General features: G+C 38.6%; 1 protein-coding gene across 1 annotated transcript in view; it reads left to right on the top strand.

Annotated features, from left to right (window-relative positions):
• MYO10 (myosin X) overlaps positions 1–22,334 on the top strand; it is a 216,060-nt gene that overhangs the window by 52,818 nt on the left and 140,908 nt on the right. The window contains exon 3 of the mRNA XM_075826765.1: positions 16,820–16,978. Within this exon, the coding sequence (XP_075682880.1) occupies positions 16,820–16,978 (159 nt within the window). The remainder of the gene's footprint in view (positions 1–16,819; positions 16,979–22,334) is intronic.

The following is a 22,334-nucleotide window of genomic DNA, read 5'->3' as shown; positions in this document are numbered from 1 at the left end:
GCTGCTATTCATTGGAGTCAATGAATAACGGCTCCAATTACGCCCAAAGAAGTGACAGGTCACGTCTTTGACACGGGCGTCTATTTACGCGCCGTCATTTGACAGCGGCGCGTAAATTACGCCTCGTGTGAACAGACAAACGTCTGCCCATTGCTTTCAATGGGCAGATGTTTGTCAGCGCTATTGAGGCGCTATTTTCGGACGTAATTCGGGGCAAAAACGCCCGAATTACGTCCGTAATTAGTGCGTGTGAACATACCCTAAAACAGCACCAAGAAGTACAGAGAGGTTTTTCGCTGTGATTTCTTAGACAGAACATCATGGCATGCTCCATTGTTTGCCATACAACCCAGGTATGCTTCTAAGAGAAAATACAATGCTTCACTGGGATATCATGCGGTGGGCGCATGGAGTGCCTACGATTCCGCAGGGATCAGTCTGTGACTAAGCCTAGTACATCCGTATTCAGTTTAGTTGTGATATTGTCTCATATATATTCATGTACTCCGGGATGTCCACTCTTGTGCTAGTTAATATTTGTATGTGTTTGCATCAGAAATATTACAAAATAGATTGAATTCTTCATGATAGTCATTTATATCTTATGACATATAGAACAACTACACTTCAGCAACAGAGGTTGCAGTAGAGCCTTTAAAATTACCACAATAGAAATGGTAAGAAGATCATACATTCTGTCCGATTTCAGACACATAGCACATGCCATCTGGGTCTTATTTCTTGTGCAGAAAAGTACAGAAATAGCCACACTTCTAATGAATTCATATTAAAGCAGATGTTCTGCACAGACCGACATCCTCATTCCACTATGCAAGAGTTATAATTTATTTCAGCTGTATGGGTGGATGCTTGAGAGGCTGTTGAGAAAGTCCTCGTTTGATTGTCGGAATTACGGAATTAATTGTTACTGATAAAAGGCTAAGGGTACACGGCATAGCCATGAGAATGTTTACTAACTACAAGCAAGAGGATGTGAACCAAAAGGCTGATTCACATACACAAAGGGACGTTCACATGTGCGGACAATGAAGGAGGCAATAAACATAAAAAATTATAGAAAAAAAAAGAGTGATGAGGGTCCATTTAAAGGAAAAGTATTACACATAGTTCCTCATACATTAAAGTCTAACTCCACTTCCAAAATCTTTTTGGCATAATCTAATTACAATAAAATACTGTTCTGTGAATTTTCAAATCATTCCTTCTGTTTTTTTTTAATGTCTCCATCTAACCTAGTTGTCAATGACTTCCTGTATCTGTGACCACTCCATATACACATGTGATAGACACAATAGCAGTAGTCACCAGTAATAATTCATATAACACAGAGGAACGCCCAAAATACAGATAGCAAGAAGGACATTGTCAGAGGATGTCATATGAAAGAAAATAATGCAAATATGTGGCCCTCACCCCTTTTTGCTAAGCCACGCCCCCTTGTCGAGCATGTTGAAAAAAGTATCTAAAACAGTTAACAAATATCTGCCCCAGTGTTCACTAAGTGAATTAAAGCCTTGAAATTAAAGAAATGGAACACAGATTTTTTTCCTTTATTGAATTGGTCATCCTGAGAGGGCATACATTCAACATTATTTTGAGGTAATGGGATTGATTTTTCCAATTACATTTATAATATTAACAATTTTGAAGCACGTCTAATAACCGTTCTGACCTATAGAAGAGACTTTTTCATACATTGGTACTGAATGTTTTGGTACCACATAACGTCAAAAGGTAGAAAAATAGTCTACCAGCACAAGCTTCAGGAGCCAATCAAATATGACCTTTTAATAAATAATAATGACAAAATGTACTCATTTAAACCAAGTCTAGTGGTTACTTGAAGTTCTGGGGCGTCAATGCAAAATCTGTATCATGCCCCCCCCCATGCCATTTATAATACTGGCGTCCTTTCATGTGTCAGGGAGGCATTTGGGCCCCTCAGGCATCAGGGCATGGGTGTGACTGCTACTCTGCACTCCCTATAGCTACGCCCGTGGCTTAAACTTTGCAATCGCCCCCATTTTGTCAAAACTTGGAAACGAAAGGCCCTTTTACACTGGCCAATTAACGGGCAAACAAGAGTTCCCGATAATTGACCTGTGTAATCAGGGCAATGAGCAGCCGATGAACGAGAAAATGCTCGTTCATCGGCTGATTGCATCATTTTAAATGGCTAAAATATTATTGTTGTCTCTCTGTATAAACAGGGATATGCGCTGCCGACATGATAAAATGTATGGGGATGAGCGATTGGAGTAACGAGTGCTCGTCTCCAAACTAGCTCCTCGTGAAAGAAGCAAATGAGCGCCGATCAATGAGATATCTCGTTGATCGGCGCTCGTTTACACGGCCCTCGCCGTGTAATAGCTTAAGAGAAATTGATGGATTTTTTCAAGGGATCATTGGTAAAACCTTAATCTGCTGTTAAAGAAAAAAAAGATGGTTAAATCAATCAATCAATCAATCAATCAATCAATCAATCAATCAATCAATCATAAGATTAGTTAGTGAGAGATGCATTGTGCTTTATTTTTTTCTTCTCAATGTTACATATTGTATGTGCCAAGTATCCAAATTTACACTGTAAGGCATCATACTTTGTCTTCCTCTGTGTTTCTCAAGTGGTTCAAAAGTGAAGCGGTAATAGCAAATATTATTCATAATTTGGATTGTGCTGTAGATGAGCATGATATTTTTTACTGTTCTTGTCCCATAATCTTCTTATAGTTTCTTGGTTTTCTGCAAAGATTTGTTACGTAGATTACTGAGACCCAGTGGCAGGATCATGATTTAATATTATTAGATTGAAGTAACTGAACAGGCCGTACTTACTCATGAGGGCAGGTAGACACACCACAACCCAAGTATGGCCTGTTCAGTGATTTTAAATTAATATTGTTCTTTTTCAGTGATTTATTAGATTGGAGTAGCCCAAAGTTGTGGTGCTGCTTATCCCTAGGAAAGCAAATGATCAGACAAATCCAAAAATAGCAAAAAATGTAATGCCCATAAATCAAAATTACAACTTTCACATAAGCCTATGACATGAACAGTTGCATACTGGGAACTTTTCTCAATTATTAGAATAATTAAGAATCATGCACACGTGTAAGACTCTAATCACTTCTGTTCTAGAAGCTCCGTTTGGAGCCTCTGTCGTAGATTCCACCAAATTTGATTTGAAAAATAGCACTGCTTGCAGCGCTTTGTCGTCTAGCAAAACAATGGACACCGTAAGTCAATGGATTCAATAGAGCGTTGTGGCGTCCGTTTTGAACAAAATCCACAACGCAAGTGTGAACATAGCGTAAGCCTAATTACAGTATTTTAAAGAGTACCTGTCAGCCCCATTCACATGTGTGTGAGACTGTGAGTGCTGATTTGACTGTTTAGGCACACACCCTCAACTGGTAACAGCCAATTGTCAATGTATTCATAAATTTGTAGGAAGAATAACAGAGGAACGGTACAATGCAGAATTCTTAGAAAATATGCTCCAGGATCGTTATTTTGTGGGAAATTCAATTATTTACTGAAGCAGACACATCAGGAGAGCTGACAGGTCCTCTCTATATAAAAGTTCTTACTCACATTACTTATTCAGGCATTTAATGGTTGAATACTTGGAAATGTTTTAGAACTTTTAAATAGTAATTTAAGCAATAAATCCACATATTCCAGAATCACAATATTTTCACTTTGTTCTTGTAAGCATCTGAAACCTCATCCTGTAAAAAACTGTTTACTTATCCTTCCATTTAGGATAACATTGCAATTACAAAACATTTTTAGCAAGGTTTTTTCTTTGTTAGAATTAAAACAAGATGGCTTGAATTAACCCTCCAGCATTTACAATGTTTCTATAAATAAAATCCAAGTCGATGCTATTTACCTAATGCAAAAAATTTACGACCACTTAAATGACCTCCAAGCCCAGCTATTGTTCTGTACAGCCAAACAGTCCTTGTTTCTCTTTACTCACTACTGCAGTACAGTGTATATATATATATATATATATATATATATATATATATATATATATGTGTGTGTGTATATTATATTTTTGTATGAAATATGCATTAATGAAAACACATATGTGATTTTGTGAAGCCTCATTTGCATAAATACAAAAATGGTCATAACTTGGCCAAAAATGCTCGTTTTTTAAAAATAAAAACGTTACTCTTATCTACATTGCAGCGCCTATCTGATGCAATAGCAGATAGGGGTTGCAAAATCTGGTGACAGAGCCTCTTTAAAGTCAATGTCCACCTCTGTACACAATTTGTATTTATTTTTTTATCTTTTTCTGGTCTGATTGATTTCTCGATATATCTTTAGAGCTGCCTTGCTTCTATTCCTGGAAAAAAGCAGAATGCAAGGTAATAAAGTGGTTGTATGGGGTGAGATAAACATGGCTGCTTTCATTCAAAAACAACACCCCACCTGTCGTGTGTGGTATTGCTTAGACCAATACAAGTCAATCGAGCTGAGCTGCAAAAATATACACAACCTATGCACAGATGTTGGCTTGTTTATAGAGGAAAGCAGCCATGTTTTTCGAATTATGGACAAACTCTTAAATCAGCACAGAAAATGTTACCCTAAATCTTGTGGTGTTAAAAGGCGGACATTCACTTTAACGTAGTTCTGTGCTTTTATGGGAATAAAATATTATCCTTGCACAGTGAAAAGTAAGGCGACTTTCCATGGCAGACCTTAGGGGTGTGCGACCTGTGCGGTCACACAGGGCGCTTCACTTATCATTACTGTAGGGGGCACTGCATGATTATTTGGGAACTATATGGTACACCATAAGGTGGGACACCCATATAAGCTACTGCACAGGGAACTTATTTTACATTGAGTTGGTTAACTATTTCCACCTCACAGTGGTAGTGTAGACTACAATGCTTCAGTTGTTTGAATAAATTTAAGACTTGATGTGGACTCTATAATATATTGTTTTTGGGCTAACTGCTTTCCACAAACACAGCTAGTAATTTTGTGGCTTTGTGCAAATGTGTGTCCAAAATGCAAAGTGATTCTTTGTTGAATGGTTCAGACCAAAATAATTGACAATGTTGTTCAACAGTTTTCACTAGCTGGATACAATAGGTGCCCATACATTCATTGACATTAGGATCCAGATATTGGACGTTTGTCCAGTTTGCTCTTGCATGTCTATAGGGCGTGGTCATTAGAATCATCTTTTGTCTGCGCATCCTCTAGTCCTAACAGACCTGTAGATCTTTTTGTAATTGGTATAATTTTTCTCATAGACCTATAGCTATTTGGGCTTTTAGCAGTATAATTGGCTGCCACACTCACAACTTTTTATGTACATCTCAATAGGATATTGAAATCTTATACTAAGAATCGGAGTTATACGTCAGGAGTATTTCTCAATGTATACCTCTGATGGAAAAGTTTTGATGTATGCCACTGTATGTCGTCCATAGGCTCCCATGATATAACAAAAACTATATACTGCATGGTACATATGTATTTTCTGCAGCATGCTTCTGTATAGGAAAGTTCAGCATATTTTCCTATAAAGTGGGGAAAAAAAGGTATGCATCGGCGAATGGCGAAATTACATATTTTTGGCATCTGGCAGGTAAATTGTGCCCCATGGATATGTAAGGCTTATGCGCCAGGAGCATTACCCTCACTTATGCCAAACGTAGTGTAAAGACGCTATGTTAACATAGCCATAAGCAGACAGAGACTGTGGTGCACCTGTTGTTAGTCACTTGATGGAAAGCATATTTTTCCTATATATTGTGTAATAAAATTATCAAATTTCACAAACACAAAGTAACAGGATGTGTTTTATTTGCAAAAGAACATTGGCCAGATATCATGCATATGGTAGATGATCAAAGCCTGTGAATGGGGAACAGCAGGAATGGGTACATGTACAGTATTGCTTCATTATAAGCGAAAACTGCCAATTTACTACACTTACTGCAATAACCTCAGGATGTTCCTTTTTTGGATCCAGTTTGTTGTATCTCCACTGGTTAATAGGTCATTCTGTATCACTGCTTAAAAAAGAAATGCAAAGAAATATATACAATCTTTTGTGTGGTAATAGTATCTCCTATATAAAGGTTTGATACACTATTAATGTGGTCAAGCAAGATGTTCTCTTTGTGTTGACTCCCCTCATGGTATAGGAGCAAGGACAATCCGCTAAGCGAAATGAAGACCTGTCCTTCCTTCAGTAAAATAGGATTCGCTCCCAGCAACTGGTTTTCATGCTACTATGTGATTGATTTGATAAAGTAAATCATTTGCAAGCAATGATTAGATCACCAATCCAATCTACTTGGTCAAATTTGAACGATAGATCAACCATACTTATTTTATAATCGTTAATAATTTCTGATTGTTCATATAGCACCAACATATTCCACAATGATGTAGAGAAAGTATCATCAAATTCCGTCAGTGTCATCAGTCCATGTCTCCATTAGGGCCACATCATGTAATGCAGTAGGTCTTGTACTTTTGCGCATGTGTAGTATGAGGGATAACTTGCTTGCTAGTGAGGGCATACTGCCATTACTTAAAGATGTTCTGTCACCACATTATAAGTGGCCTATCTTGTACATGATGTGATCGGCGCTGTAATGTAGATTACAGCAGTGTTTTTTATTTATAAAAACGATAATTTTTGACGGAGTTATGACCTACATTAGTTTTATGCTAATAAATTTCTCAATGGACAACTGGGCATGTACAACGCCCACTTGGCCAAAAAGTAAAACGCCCAGTTGTCCATTGAGAAACTCATTAGCATAAAGCTAATATAGGTCATAACTCCGTCAACAATGATCGTTTTTCTAAATAAAAAAACACTGCTGTAATCTACAATACAGCGCCGATCACATCATGTAAAATATAGGGCACTTATAATGTGGTGACAGAGCCTCTTTAAATAACCTGTCCATACTAATTAACTACCTCGTCCCCATCAAACCCCATCCTCAATGTCCCGTACTACCCAACCTAGGCATGCAGCTAACACAGCAAACATGTGTAAAACAGAAACTCAACCACTGATAAAACCAAAGCGGAATAATAATTAACAACAATAATAATAATGATAAATATCTCCAATAGTGTCACTGCCACGATGTGAATATCTTGTGTTCATGTTACACGCATAAATTGCCAATCTGTGAGATTTCCAGCAAGGGAAACGAAATCTCGTTTACCTCGTAATCTCGCGAGATTACGCGTGGCTTGCTGTAATCTCACAGAAAAGATTCAGAAGTGTCAGGATTCTGAATACACATGACGTCCAGGCTGGAGGTTATGTGTATTCATTATCAGGACACTTGTGTATGTGGCTGCACATCGTTCTAGTAAGAACACTATGTGCTGTGTAAATGAATGGAGAGGAGTGTATGATGCTGACTGGTCACGGATTGGTCAGCGTCATACACGTAAACACGCCCAGTTAAAAACAATACACGCCCAGTTGGACATATGAAAAAAAACACGCCCAGTTGTCCATTTCAAAGCTCATTTGCATATATATAAAATAGCTCATAACTTGGCCAAAAATGAACGTTTTAAAAAAAAACAAAAAACTTTACTGTTCTCTACATTGCAGCGCCGATCACATGCAATAGGAGATAGGGATTCGAGAATCTGGTGACAGAGCCTCTTTAAGTCAAATGACTCTGAACTTGTCTTTTAATATTCTGCCTGTAAAGCTTTTTAAAATCAATAGTTGTTATAATCCTGCTTAATTTATTAAAGGCTATGTAAAAATGTAAATATTTATTTATTAATTTTTTTTAAACAAAAATGTGTATTAGCGTGTGTGTATGTTAATAAACTTTGTAAATACATTTTATTAAAAATTATTTTTACTTTTTAAGATACAGCTGCTCTGTATTCTCAAGACAGAGCAGCTGTATCTAGCGCTATTCACTGACTCCGTCAGTCCCGCAGACCTGATGGGTTCAGTGACAGAACTTCGATGTGATAGTTTACAGATGGATCCTGTGTGTCTCCCGGCTTTCACTGAACTCGTCAGTCCCGCGGACCCGACTGTAACAGGATTTAGCGAAAGATACAGCTAGTCTGTACAGAGAAAAAAGAGCAGCTGTATCGTAAAAAGTAAACATAATTTTTAATAAAATGTATTTACAAAGTTTAACACACACTAATGCACAAACAAAAAAAACAACACATTCAAATAGCCTTTAATGAAAATGCTGTTTGGGAGTAACCTAGGAAGCTTTATTCATTATTCTTTTGATGTGGCAGATAATATTCTGGCATTCTAGGGTGAGTGACTGATGTGGTTAGCTAGTGCCCGGTCTAATAATGTGTACCTGACATACTATAAAAACCATTAAAAGTATAAATATAAAATAAGAATACTATAATATACATAAGAACGAGTATATGTAATAGCGGAACTTTCCAAGGACACATATTTAAAATGTAACTATTGGAAAAACAGCAAAAATATTTCCCCTGCCAGTTGCATCTCCAAAAGGAGAATTAGCATCTTTCTTAAATATTGGATCTCACACAGCCAAACAGAACCCTTCTCAATACTGATGAGGAGCACCTATTCCAAAACAGTGCTGTCTACAGATGGGTCATGTATTGCCGGCAGAATGTTAGCGAATTATGTTAGGATTTTGGTGCAGAATCTGTTCCACAATCCTGACAGAATCCAGAACGTGTGTACATGGCCTAAGGGGTCAGACATTGACTGACAGGGTAACTACCTAAAGGTGACACTAGAGACACAATTTTCAACCTTTTGGGGGAGAGCTATTTTGCATGCTAGTAAATATCACATGATCCAGAAGAAGGACTATTTCGTTATACAGATGACCAGATAGATCACAGCAATTAAATAAAGGAAGCGAACCATAGATCTCTACATTATGGGACTAGAGGAAAGATTTTGGGTAATATGAAATTGTCACTTGTCAGATTTTGCCCAGCATTGCCGCATCTATTCATGTTAACTAAGTTTCTTATTAATAAATTGTGTTACAGTTATGTTACATTTTCTGTTTCAATAATTTTAATAGGTACATGAAAACAACATCTTCAAATCAACTTTTCAGTTCTACTCGCAGTCAATTTTAACTAGCAACACTTACAGTCAGCAATGGGTCAGTCACCAATAATGGAAAAGTCAAATGTGGCCTAAAATCAATTTTAGTTTAAGAATGTCTATGTGTTCATTGTATGCAGCTGGCACATTTCTACTATAGCTGCAGAATGTGGTGAAAGGTGAGCAAAGATAATACTAATATAGAATAATACTGTATCAAAATACTGTAAAGTTCAGAATGGCCGTGCCATCGAGCCACCACAGATGAATTGATCAATGTTTGCTTTTTAGCACATTTACGGCATGAATATAATATAACAAGAGTAGGGTATATCATTGGCTATATATTATTCCAGCAGGGAGGAACTGAACATTTTGCCAATAGGGCACTGCCTCTAGTTCAGGGCTTTAGGGAGCCCACAGACCCTCCACTTATCTTTTCTTATACACAAATACCCTGCTTTCCTTCACATGAGAGAAAAGTAATGAATTAATAATTTTTTAAACAAAATTATAAAAAAAAGTATCATGTTTGGTTAAGGGCCCATTATCTTGACTGCCCAGGACCCAGACAATTTTCAGTCTTTCCCTGAATCCCGGCCAGTGCAATATCGATTAAAGGGAAAAACTGTACAAGTAGTAGTAAGCATTCCAAACATATACAGTGCCCTTATTTTGATTTACAATAACACAATTCTATAAATCCAAAAAATAACAGAGTAAATTATCCTTATCTCATGCACTTATCGCTTTGAGATAGATACTGTTGTGAAAATGGTGGTTCATTGCCAAAAATGGGTGTCATGTTTAATTAAATAATCCCAGAAACTTTGTTTAAACGTAAAAGCAGTTGTAAAAGTAATGTATTGGCATGTTAAGGTTTGGAAACTCCCTTTCCCTTTAATTACAATATTTCTGTATTAGGCTCCGAGCAATTACGTTTAACTGAAATTCTTATGGTCACGAACTTCTACTAAGTGTAGAGCATAAAACATTATAGTTTCGTTAATAATATTGACTTTTCACCAAGATTATCTATAATGTTAAAAAATCCACAATGTGCTTTGTGTGTAAATAGGGGGCCTCACAAGTGTGTGCTGGCGAGACACATGCACATATATTTGTAAGGGGAAACGGTGAATAATGAAGTGTTAATGTAGAACTGGTATGACACAGACTTCCTAATTATGTGCGGCTCTCACACTAAACCTTGGTTGTTTGAATGCCAAGGTCGTCTCATGTAAAATGCTGACTATCCTTATACACATGGGAATGACCATAAATAAATAAATATGTAAGTGGATGCCATTTATATACATTTTATTATTTTCTGAAACCTATTAAATGTTCAAGTGAAAAATATGATGAATTTTCGTCTTCATGTTTTATATATAGTGAAAACTTTTTGAGACAATTGCTGTGAGAAATGGTTTTCTAGAGTGGTGGTCCTCTTAAAAAAGTGGGCTAGTTCACATAGTATATAAGGAGCAAATAGGAAGAAATTGCGGCCTTACTCAGGGCCATGATTGTCACGACTGTGGGGTATGTAGACCCACTGAGACGCTCCGCCGTAATTGAGTAGCAGCTGGCCAAACAAGAGTCAAATATAGTCTTTAGGACAAGAGTACCTGGATAGAAGACTTGGCAGACACTTGACTTGGCAGACACTTGACAAAGAAGTAGCGTAGTTGTCTGGGCCCATGGGTCGGCATGTGCATCGAGCACAGATGGTGAACTCGACTCCGACACTAGACTTCACAATGGAACTAAACACAAATACTGGATACGGGAAAACAAGATACAGCTAAGGAACCATTTGCAGAACAAACATGGGTAGACACAACAATGCTAGGGGGAAGAGGGCAGAGTCCTTTTTAAAGTCCAGGATGCATTGGGATTAGGTAGGGACAATTTTACTGGCACACTGTCCCTTTAAGGCCGGGAACGTGCACGCGCACACTAGGGGAAGCAGTGGAGAGCTGCAGCCGCGTGCGCCCGTGTTTTCCGGGGAGGGAGACGGCAAGCTGTGAGTGTCCTGCGGTCGTGGCTACCGGGGAGTAGGACATGCAGCGGTCAGAGACCACAGGCATAACAATTATGAAGCACATTTATTGCGAAAAGGCCCTTGCCAGGTCAGAAGTTGTAACTTCCACGTTATGTTTTGAACGGATGAAATAAAGAGACTGTTTTTATAAGTCTAAAAAATGAATTCAACGTAGAACACTCTTTTAAGAAAACCAAAGCTGGTAAAACAAAGCAAACTCCAGTAAGCCTTTAATAATAGTTCATTTACAGATTACCACCCAGACAGTCTTTGATCTCAGTCCAAATTCACTTACAGAGATGTCCCTTCCCCAAACACCGTAGAGTAAGCGACATATGCTGTATTCCCTGCCGTCAATAGTTGCCTTGGACCTTGTGGCTCCACATAGTATAGAGCTTTAGTGGAATTCCATTATCAACTCCTCCATCCAGTCACCTTTCATGACCAATGTAACAAAGAGTAGCAGAGTAAAGTTTATATTCAATCAAAACCTTTACTATACTCATAGGAAGTAAAATAAATATCATACACCTCTCTCATGCGCACACCAAGAGTTTTGCCAGACTTCCGGGGCATACACATACCATTGTTTCGATTGCTTCATAAGGGAATTGAGACACCGTCACAGAAGAATCTGGTCTAGATTAGGGGCGGTCTACTCAAAGAGGTGGCCTTCTGGAGTGGATTCTGGATTAGTGTTTTTGTAGAGTGCTTATTACAATAGTTGCGTCTATAGCTGGATCTAACAAATCTAAGGCGCCAGATAGCCAATGGATCTAGACCTTTTGTTACTAGGTTGTTTTTTATGCCCATGAATAAAGTTACTGTCTGACTATTAAAAAAGTGAAAGGTTCTGCTGGATTGGAGTAACTGGCTCTTAAATTCTACAGTATTTTGTCCATACCTGGTTTATAGTGCCCAGATGATCAGCTACAATATAATGACATTCTCTCAATCAATATGGCAGCCGTTTTTACACTAATGACCGTCCTATACTAATTATGCAATATATACACATGAACTGTCAGCGTATCTATACCAAAGTCAAAGTGCCCCCGAGCTTTTATATTGCGTCATACAGATGCCAGTTGCGTTTTGAAAGTAGATAAGTTCTGCATATTTTGTGTTCGGATAAGCCATAGTCAAGGATGCAGTACAGTTTAATTCTGACTCTCATGTAAAGAGCTTAGCTATAAATCTTGCAGATTGTTTGGGTTTAACCATTATCTAGCTTTGAAAGCAATCAGTTTGCTACAAGGTCACTAAACAGAGAGCAAATGATAAGTGTTTAGGCAGAGATCGGACCTGCTCAATGCTGAAGCCAATGATGCGGCTTCTTGACAGAACCTATATGTTTGTTGAGTTGGTTTCAGCTCCTGTTCACCACGTCATATTAGTTTTATATTTGGCTATACAAAAAAAAAAAAGACACAAACATGGTGTGAATTAGCCTTATAATACAGGTACAAGTATTTTATTGTATAAACAACCTTATTGTGTTATCTAGGGTTTTCCAGTTTTATGTTAATAACTTTAATAATTATATAATGAGAAGTTATGTACATTTGTAAAATATTTTGTATTTTTATCATTAATATTTTCAAGCTCTCTCCTTGCTTTCATTGAATAGAAACAATTTTGTTTACATTCAGAGACTGATCACCAGTCCCGATCATTTCTAATTGACAAAGGTACATGTCTCATTAAATGTGAGAGTAGCAAATTTCCAGGGCAGGTTTTCAGTCTCTAAATGTTAGGCTGAGTTTACATTGTGCATTTTTTTTTTTTTGCGATTTCAAATGCAGCCTAAAGAAATGCATCAAAAAAACGCATGAGTTTTTTCAATACCAATGAGTTTTTTGTAAAGTGTTTCAGCTGTAAGCCTATAACCATTAAATTTAAAACCCCATTACAGCTAAAACATTGTAAAAACGCAATGTGTACCCAGCCTTAAAAAGAATGCCGCGTTTCTCTGACAGTAAGCAGACATCTTGAAATGGAAAGAGTAAAAAAATAGTGTTTACTTGAAATTTCCTGCGTTTTTTTTAAAAATTATTATACAGAGAATAAGCTTTATTTCCATATAACCAGGGAACCTTTATAAAGCATTCGTCCCCACAGGCCTGTTTTATGCAGGACAGTCTTGTGAACCAGCCCATGAAAGTAGCAAAACTTGTCCTTACAGAGACTTTTCTAGGCAATTTTGGGGGCGTTCCAGTGTAGAACGTGCAAAACTTTAAATGTTCTATCATTTTGGTTTTAAATGTTGGTAGACATGTATTTAGGGACCGAACATTTCTGTTAGTGAGTTCACAAAGTTTCTTAAAATACTTCAGAGCTGAGATTTTTTAACATTTCTGTTACATTGTGAGTAATATCCCACAAAGAGAGACCCCTTTAAAGTAATAATCTGCTTTGAGCAAATCTGGTGGTGCATTTTGCCACACATCTTGGCACTTTTGACTCATTAGTATATGCGGCACTTCATTTGTAGCCTTTCACACCAACTAGTTGAGTGGTAATATAGCATCTCACAAATGCCCATATACTAAGAAGGCCTGTTCTGGTGACAGGTTCCTTTTCATTGCTATACATGTCTATTACTATTACAGTCTATTAATGTTACCAGTAATGTATAAAACATCTTTCCATCTCATTCAGACATCTTTAATTCTGTGTGTATTTTAGTGGAAGAAGTCCAGACATACCCGTTTAGGACTCTTAAATTGGTTATATAGCATTTTTTCCATTCTCTACACTACGCTCTTATGGTGATTGACATCGAACCTTTAACATGACTTCCACTATGGACATTCTTACCTTCTAGACTGAATGATTAAACAGCAGCTGTAATATTCTGCCGGCGTCTGTTTCTCATCAATAAGTCTCTCCTCAGGAGATTTACTGTATAAGGTACCAAAACCACCACAACTTTACAAAGGAGCAAAAAGACTGGAATGTATGTCATGGGTCATGTTTACGTCTCTGGAAGTGTGCTGCAACTTCTGGAAACAGCGTATTGGAATGAAATGCATTATTCAATAGACATCCTTACCTTAAAACACATTGTTTTATACTAATAGCTGCATTGAGTGAGATATTTTAGCAGCATTGTCAGTGAACTGCTCAAATAGTCTGGCATCTCAGCACGAACTCCGCAGGATACCGCATTCCTCAACTTGTAACGTGAACCTTGGGCCTCACTTCCCCCCATAGGGCCAAGATGTGAGAGCTTTAGCAAGTTTATGGTATACATTATTGATGCTAAATATATACAAATAAGAATTCCCCAAAGCAGGATAGATTTCTATGGTATTTCTGCTCCACACCACAATGTTTTCTAGCTGCTGTCTGATCCAGTACCCAACACATAGCATGTACTTTTATAGTAATCATACTGGAGAACAATTGTCTGCTGGGTTCAGTTATTGTATGAAGTGTTGATGATGAATGGATACAATGTCTAAATGTGGTAAGTTTCAATATAAAGTAACTCCACACTGCCGTCCTCAAATGGCTAGTGTTAAGCTAAAAGTAAATCTCCAGATATTTTCTTATTACTGTGTTGTTAATAGTCAAAGAAAGCTCAGCTTTCTGGAAGAAAATTCCAGGTTAAGTTTTGGTTGCCAAATACTAAGGAGAAGAAAAAATAAACTTTGGACTACATAGGGGAGTAGAGGCCCTATAGCACAGATCTGGTGAAGGTTAATGTGACCAGTCCCTTCCCTATTACAATTCAGGATGGTCTCATACATAATGGTGCCATTGGAGAGGAGGCACCCTCCTCAGGTTCACATTGGCAAAGTGGATAAGGCTAACATGAGCAGGGTTCCTCCACTATATTGGCTCCATAGCAGCCACAGTGGTGGCTCTATGGCAAATATTCTCAAACTTTTCCTACTGGGGCCTCACCAGCCAGGCCCTCATGATGCCTGGGCCTCACCCTTAGTTGAAGCCCATTCCAAATTTAAACATCTCTATTCGTTTGCGTCCTGAACCCAATATTTGACATTGACATAAGCACAAAAGGAGAAACACCGGTGCACTTTAGAATTGCTTATGTCAAAACTGTTGAGTGGAGCCTCATCAATGAAGCCCACCTCACAGTTTGAGAAGCACTGATCGTTGATACTCATACCCTTGTTTTAGCATAACCGTTAAATGTCACATTCACGTTATACCACTATCAGACATGACTTAACTATGCCGTAAAAGTATTGTAAATACCTGGTGGTGTATGTGCATTACATCATTCAGCTATTAGTGTGGCCAGTCAGAATTCTGGACCACCTCTTGATTGACTCCATGTACGAAGGTAGGCCTAGTGTATTGACGTTACTTACGATACCTCAGCTCATCTACTCAGGTTGTAAGTGTGGCTCCCCATTATCCTTTGAATGTTTCCAGCTGTTTCCGTTAGAATTAGAACCAATCAGACTAATAAATTGCTAATCTTAGTATAAGAATATTTCATACTTGGCTATACCTACTGTAAACATTACTAAGTGTTACTATTGAGTCATCAGACAGTAATCAAATTCTGGGGTCAACCACGTCAACTCTTGTTTTGTATGTCTACATCCAAAAGGTATATGTCTGAAGCTTATTGAAATGTGAGCTGTGTTATGTTGTTTGGTCCTTCTAAATCTCATGCTGTAGTAGTTGACTCAAGTACTTTTTGTACGTTAATTTAGCTTACATGGTGGCCCTCTCAGTATTACTTCTTCCAATATTTTTATATGGAACTAAATGGCTGACATTATATTAATAGCTTAATTAAATATATCAAAGTCATTGCCGTGGACTATCGTTATTCTGTGTTTGTTGAACAGATGGTTACTCTTCATTAGAGCGTGTGATGCCTTAAAGAGGCTCTGTCACCAGATTTTGCAACCCCTATCTGCTATTGCAGCAGATAGGCGCTGCAATGTAGATTACAGTAACGTTTTTATTTTTAAAAAACGAGCATTTTTGGCCAAGTTATGACCATTTTTGTAGTTATGCAAATGAGGCTTGCAAAAGTCCAAGTGGGTGTGTTTAAAAGTAAAAGTCCAAGTGGGCGTGTATTATGTGCGTACATCGGGGCGTTTTTAATACTTGTACTAGCTGGGCGCTGTGAAGAGAAGTAACATCCTCTTCTCTTCAGAACGCCCAGCTTCTGACAGTGCAGACCTGTAAGACGATATCACTGTAAGACGGTAAAGTTGAGGTGGAAAGCGACTTGGTAAAAACGTTTCGGCCGAACCTCGGCTTTTGTCACGGTCGCTGTAAGACGATATCACTGGTATGGGTTGTCCGCCGGATATTCCCTGTGTGTCCACACAGGGAATATCCGGCGGACAACCCATACCAGTGATATCGTCTTACAGCGACCGTGACAAAGGCCGAGGTTCGGCCGAAACGTTTTTACCAAGTCGCTTTCCACCTCAACTTTACCATCTTTTGTTGCAATAAAACTTAAATTTGTTTGCATCTGGATCTTTTGCGTACCTCTGTGTGTGCTGGGGTTATATATTTCCAATATTGTGGGATTCTCGTCCCTACCTTACTATCACCACGCCAATTGATTGAGGAGTGCATCCCAATATCTATTTTTGATTTTAAATGTTAAACATATACTGAAATATTGTGTTTTTTGGTTATTTATTTAGGTATTTACATACAAACAGAGCACAATTACTCGGCAGAAGGTGAACATTATGCATTCAACCAGCACAAATGGTGTAGAAGATATGGCAGCACTCTGTGATCTCCATGAAGGATCAATTATGTACAATCTCTATCGGAGATACCAGGAGAACAACATATATGTAAGTGTTATTTTACAAAGTCATTTATGGCAGGAGTCATTGAGTTATTTTCCTCAGTTATAGCTAATTTCCAATGAGCCTTAGGCTTCGTTCACATCTGCACTAGGGCTCAGTTCCGACGTTCCGTTGGAGCTTTCCGTCGGAACGGAGCCCTGACAGACACAAACGGAAACCATATGTTTCCATTTCCATCACCATTGATTTCAATGGTGACGGATCCGGTGCCAATGGTTTCCGTTTGTCTCCGTTGTGCAAGGGTTCTGTCGTTTTGATGGAATAAATAGCGTAGTCGACTACGGTATTGATTACGTCAAAACGACGATTGTGAGGGAAATGGGCTTCGTTCCGACAGGAAGCTCAAACGTTCCGTCGGAACAGAGCCCTAGCGCAGATGTGAACGAAGCCTAAAATATCTTCTACTTTTTACTTGTCATTCAGTGGTTGTGTTCATTAATCATTTGTAATAGTGTATTCTCAAAATTTCTGTATCTGTGGATAAAACTATCCCGTCATGTGATGCTCACACCGATGCGTGACTCGTAACAGTTACAGCGCTGTTTTCAGAGCTGTGCCTTGTAATGAGCTGTTCACCTATGTGATCATGATATGACCAGGACACATTTTCATCCTCTGGTGGTATACAACATGCTATGTTCACAAGTTCAGGATTTGATGAGGATTTAGGAGCAGATTCAGCGCCTAAATCCTCAACAAATCTCTTAACATTTTACATCCAATGCTAATACATTGGATATTTTATACCCTATTAATATGCACCAGAAAAAAACCATGCAGAAAAATAATCTGCATTCTCATTATTTTTGAAGGTTCCACACAGAAACCTGCAGATTAGCCTAATAAAATGACAATAGGGCTAAAAAATACACGCCAGGATTTGCCATATGCAAATCCTGAACATGTGAACAAAGTTTTTGTTGCTACACAAAGTATGTTAAAAATTAAAAAAAAACTGTTCGTTATACAGTGCATTCACTTATTTTCCGAAACCAAAATACCCCTTTAAATACTGAAATGTTAATGGACATGTAAGCATTAGTAACTGTATAAAGAGATTACGCTCTCTGACGATTTCACAAAAAGTTATCTTGAAGATGTTTTGTCTTCCACCTTCATTTTGGTTCCACTATGTAGAAAATGTGTAAGGAGATGGAGGTGTTTTTTTTATTTTCTGTACTTTGTGTTTTATTAAGTTGATAAGTTAACAGAATTGCATCATCATTTAGCCTTCAGCAAATGATGTCTATAGGACATTTCACATAGATATAGCACAACGCTGACCTAGAAAGATACAGTCAACACAGTAATTAGCATTGCACTTTATGTTTGTACATTTAAATTCTCAAAACATTAAGGTGCACATAGCATCATGGCAAGCACTTGCTTACAGCTTGGCAAGCTTTGTATAGTTTATTTTATTTTTTGAAGCCTACTGCACATAGATTTTAGCCGTCCTTGCCTGAGGAAGACTGAAACCATCTGGTTAATTATCTCGTTCATTCAATCTCTACTCTTGCAATCATTGCATCAATATCCGGAAGTGTCAATTAAATTATTTTCTTCTCACAATAATTTTTAACTCATCTCTGTCTCACAGAAGTCTTATATATGTATAGTTATTGTGTTAATGTTACATTATTATATAAAAATTGTCCTATGTTATCTGTATATCTTTAACTCACTACCACTGTCAAAATATCAACTGGTATGTTAACCCCTTCCCAACATTTGTTGTATGGATACGTCCTGGAAAGCCAGTGCTTCCCACAATTTGCCGTATCCGTACAACAAATGGATGACACGGGCTCAGAAGCTGAGTCCGTGCCATCATCCCCGGGTGTCAGCTGTATGTTACAGCTGACACCCTGCTGTAATGGCAGGGACCAAAATTAGCTCCGATCCCCGCCATTAACCCCTTAAATGCAGCGGTCAAAAGCGACTGCTGCATTTAAGGTATTTTCAGCCAATCATCACCCCAGCAACGAGACCGATGGCTGCAATGGCAACCAGAGGCCTAATACTGGCCTCCCGGTCTGCCTAGTATGGAAGCCTTCTAGGCCCCACCCAGAGGCAGGGCCTAAAAGGCTTCCGGTACCGACGGCAAGATGGTGTGAGCTCAGCCCGTGTCATCAGCGGCGGGTGTCAGATGTATGTTACAGCTGACACTCTGCTGTAACGGCAGGGACCAGAGCTAGCTCCGATCCCTGCCATTAACTCCTTATCGCTGCTTCTTAGGGGTTTGCAGCAAATCGGCAGCCCTGCGATGCGATCGCAGGGCCTGCCATTACGGCAGCCAATTAGGCCCAGAGGCGAAGCCTAATAGGCTTGCTGTCAGTGAACGACTAACCGTTCTAAAACATTGCACTACATAGGTAGTGCAATGTATTAGAAAATAAATCAGACAGTTGGACATTCAAGTCGCCTAGTGGGACTAAAAAATAAAATAAAAGTTTCAAGTAATAAAATAAAACACAATCGCCCTTTTTCCCTTATCAAGTCATTTATTATTGAAAGAAAGAAATAAACCATACATATTTGGCCGTAACGGCCTGGACTATAAAAATATAATGTTATTTGTCTCGCGTGGTGGACGCCATAAAAAAACCCCCTAAAAAACAATTCAGAATTGCTGTTTTTTTGGTCACTTTGCCTTCCAAAAATTGGAATAAAAAGTGCTCAAAAAGTCGCATGTGTCTAAAAATGGTACCTATAAAAACTTTAGCTTGTCTTTAAAAAACAAGCCCTCATACAGCTCCATCAACTAAAAAATGTAAATGTTATGGTTCTCACAACACGGTGACAGAAAAAATACATTCTTTAAACAAAAAGTTGTAAAACATAAAAAAGTGCCGTAAATTTTGTATCGCCTGAAACGTACTAACCCGCAGAATGAAGTTAACATGTAATTTATAACGCATGGAGAACACTATAAAAAAAACTAAAAAACTATTCCATAATTGCTGTTTTTTGGTCACTTTGCCCCTCCAAAAAAGGATAAAAAGTGATCAAAAAGTCGCATGTGCCCCAAAATGGTACCAATAAAAACTACAGGTCGTCTCGCAAAAAAAAAAACAGCCCTCATACCACTACATCTAAGAAAAAATAAGTTAAGGCTCCCATAAGTCAAGAAAGAAAAAATATGCAGTTGTGCAGGCCCGACGGGAACATTTCTTCTGTTTCAAGAGGTGATTTATCAAGGCCCTAAAATTAGGGAACCAGGAAGGGGGGAGCTTAAACATATCTGCTAGAAGCGAGTGTACCCGTATTATACCAGGACAACACTTTCCCAGCAAAATTCTCCAAACAGCAAAGGTGCAGAGTAGGGTTGTCACGATACCAGAATTTGGACTTTGATACCGATACTTAGAGTAGTATTGCGATACTAGATACCAAAACGATACTTTGCCAACAATAAAAATCCCACAAAAATGTCCTTACATTTTCTGATGTAAGGCACATGGTGTTACAAATTTTGAACCTGCATGTGCCTCACATTAATTGTAATTAACCCCATCTTGTACCTCACACATTAAACCAATGTTGCCCATTATGACTGAGCGAGGTACTTACTATAATTATAATGGGCAATATTGGGTTTAATTACTATTAGGCTTTATTCACATGGTTGTGTTTGATATATGGACCGTATGTCACCCGCATTTCCCGGATCGAACACATTTCAGGAAGCCGGGCTCCTAGCATCAGTTATCTATGATGCTAGGGGTCACGGCCTCCTCGTGGGAATACTGTCCTGTACTGTTATCATGTTTTCAGTATAGGACACTATTCCCACGAGCAGGCAGGGAATAGATAACTGATGCTAGGAGTTCGGCTTCCTGAAATGTGTTCAATCTGGGAAATGCGGGCGACATACGGTCCATATATCAAACACAGCCATGTGAATAAGGCCTAACAGTAATTGACCCCATAATTTCCTTCACAGATTAACCCAATGTTGCTCATTATAGTAAGAGATCCCATCAAGTACCTCGCTCACAGTCATAATGGACAACATTGGGTTAATGTGTGAGGTACATGATGAGGTTATTTATAATTAATGTGAGGCACATACAGGTACTGTTCTAACTAATACCTGCCTGGGGCTGGTCTGTCACTACACTGCAGCGCGGTCCTGATTCCACACTAGTGGTGCGAGCAACACAGGCACGTCATCAAGAACCCATTCGCAACGTTCGCCTCACTCTTCCTTCTCACATGCTCAGATTATCATTTGTGGCAGTAGAGAGAGTAGGAAGGAGCGTTACTGCCTCCTCATGTGACACAGCGGGCGCTAATGACGAGCGGGGCGGTCACTGAAGGAAAAGAACATCGCAGGCACTGTACAGTGCATGCGTGCCATGTCCTCTTCTTTTATTGCAATACTAAGCTGTGCGGCCGCACGGCTTCGTATCAAAATACATAAATTGACGGTATTGATCCCTGCATCGCACATCCCTAGATCATCCCTAGTGCTGAGTGTGTACAAAAAGGGAGATAAGAAAGGACACCATTTATCAGTGCGACACTGGTGTGTGCATAAAGGATTGCTTCACTGCGTAACACACATCTATGCATTCTTTTTTCTTTTTTTTTACCCCATTATTATACCTTCTTATTTTGCCCTGATGTGCTTCGCACAACTTACATATGCCCCCACATTATGAACTAAAATACTAGTAATACTACTACCAAGCAAAATCAGTGCTCCAAAAGCCAAATGGTGCTCCCTCCCTTCTGCGCCCAAACAGATGTTTACTTCCATATATAAGGCATCTCCATACACGGGAGAAACGTTTTAACAATTTTTGGGGTGTGTGTCTCCAGTGGCACAAGCTGGGCACGACATATTTGCCATTGAAATCACATATCTAAAGAAAAATTGCAATTTTTACTTTACACCATCCGCAGCGCATTCATTTATGGAAAAGACATGTGGGGTGAAAATGCTCACTGCACCCCTTAATAAATGCCTTGATTGGTGTAGTTTCCAAAATGGGGTTACTTCTCAGGGGTTTCTTTTATTATGTCACATTGCCTCTGTAATTGTGAACCAATACTTCCAACCAATACCAATACCAATACCAACTAGTAATTCGCCATATTAGGCCTCAATTTTGCATGGTACTCTTTCACTCCTAAGACCTGTCGAATGTCCAGGCAAAAGATTAAGGCCATATTTAGGATATTTTTAAAACCGGGAAATGCTGCATAATAATTAGAGAGCTGTCATTTCATTGTGGCACAAGCTGGGTACCACATATTGGCATATCTATGGAAAACTTGCCATTTTCACTCTGCAACATTGAGTGCACACTAATTTCTGGAAAACACCTGCGGG

Source organism: Rhinoderma darwinii, chromosome 5 (assembly GCF_050947455.1).
Source record: "Rhinoderma darwinii isolate aRhiDar2 chromosome 5, aRhiDar2.hap1, whole genome shotgun sequence".
NCBI classification, from domain to species: Eukaryota; Metazoa; Chordata; class Amphibia; order Anura; family Rhinodermatidae; genus Rhinoderma; species Rhinoderma darwinii.
Note: the sequence above shows the minus strand (reverse complement) of the source record. Positions and strands in the feature narration are given on the sequence as shown.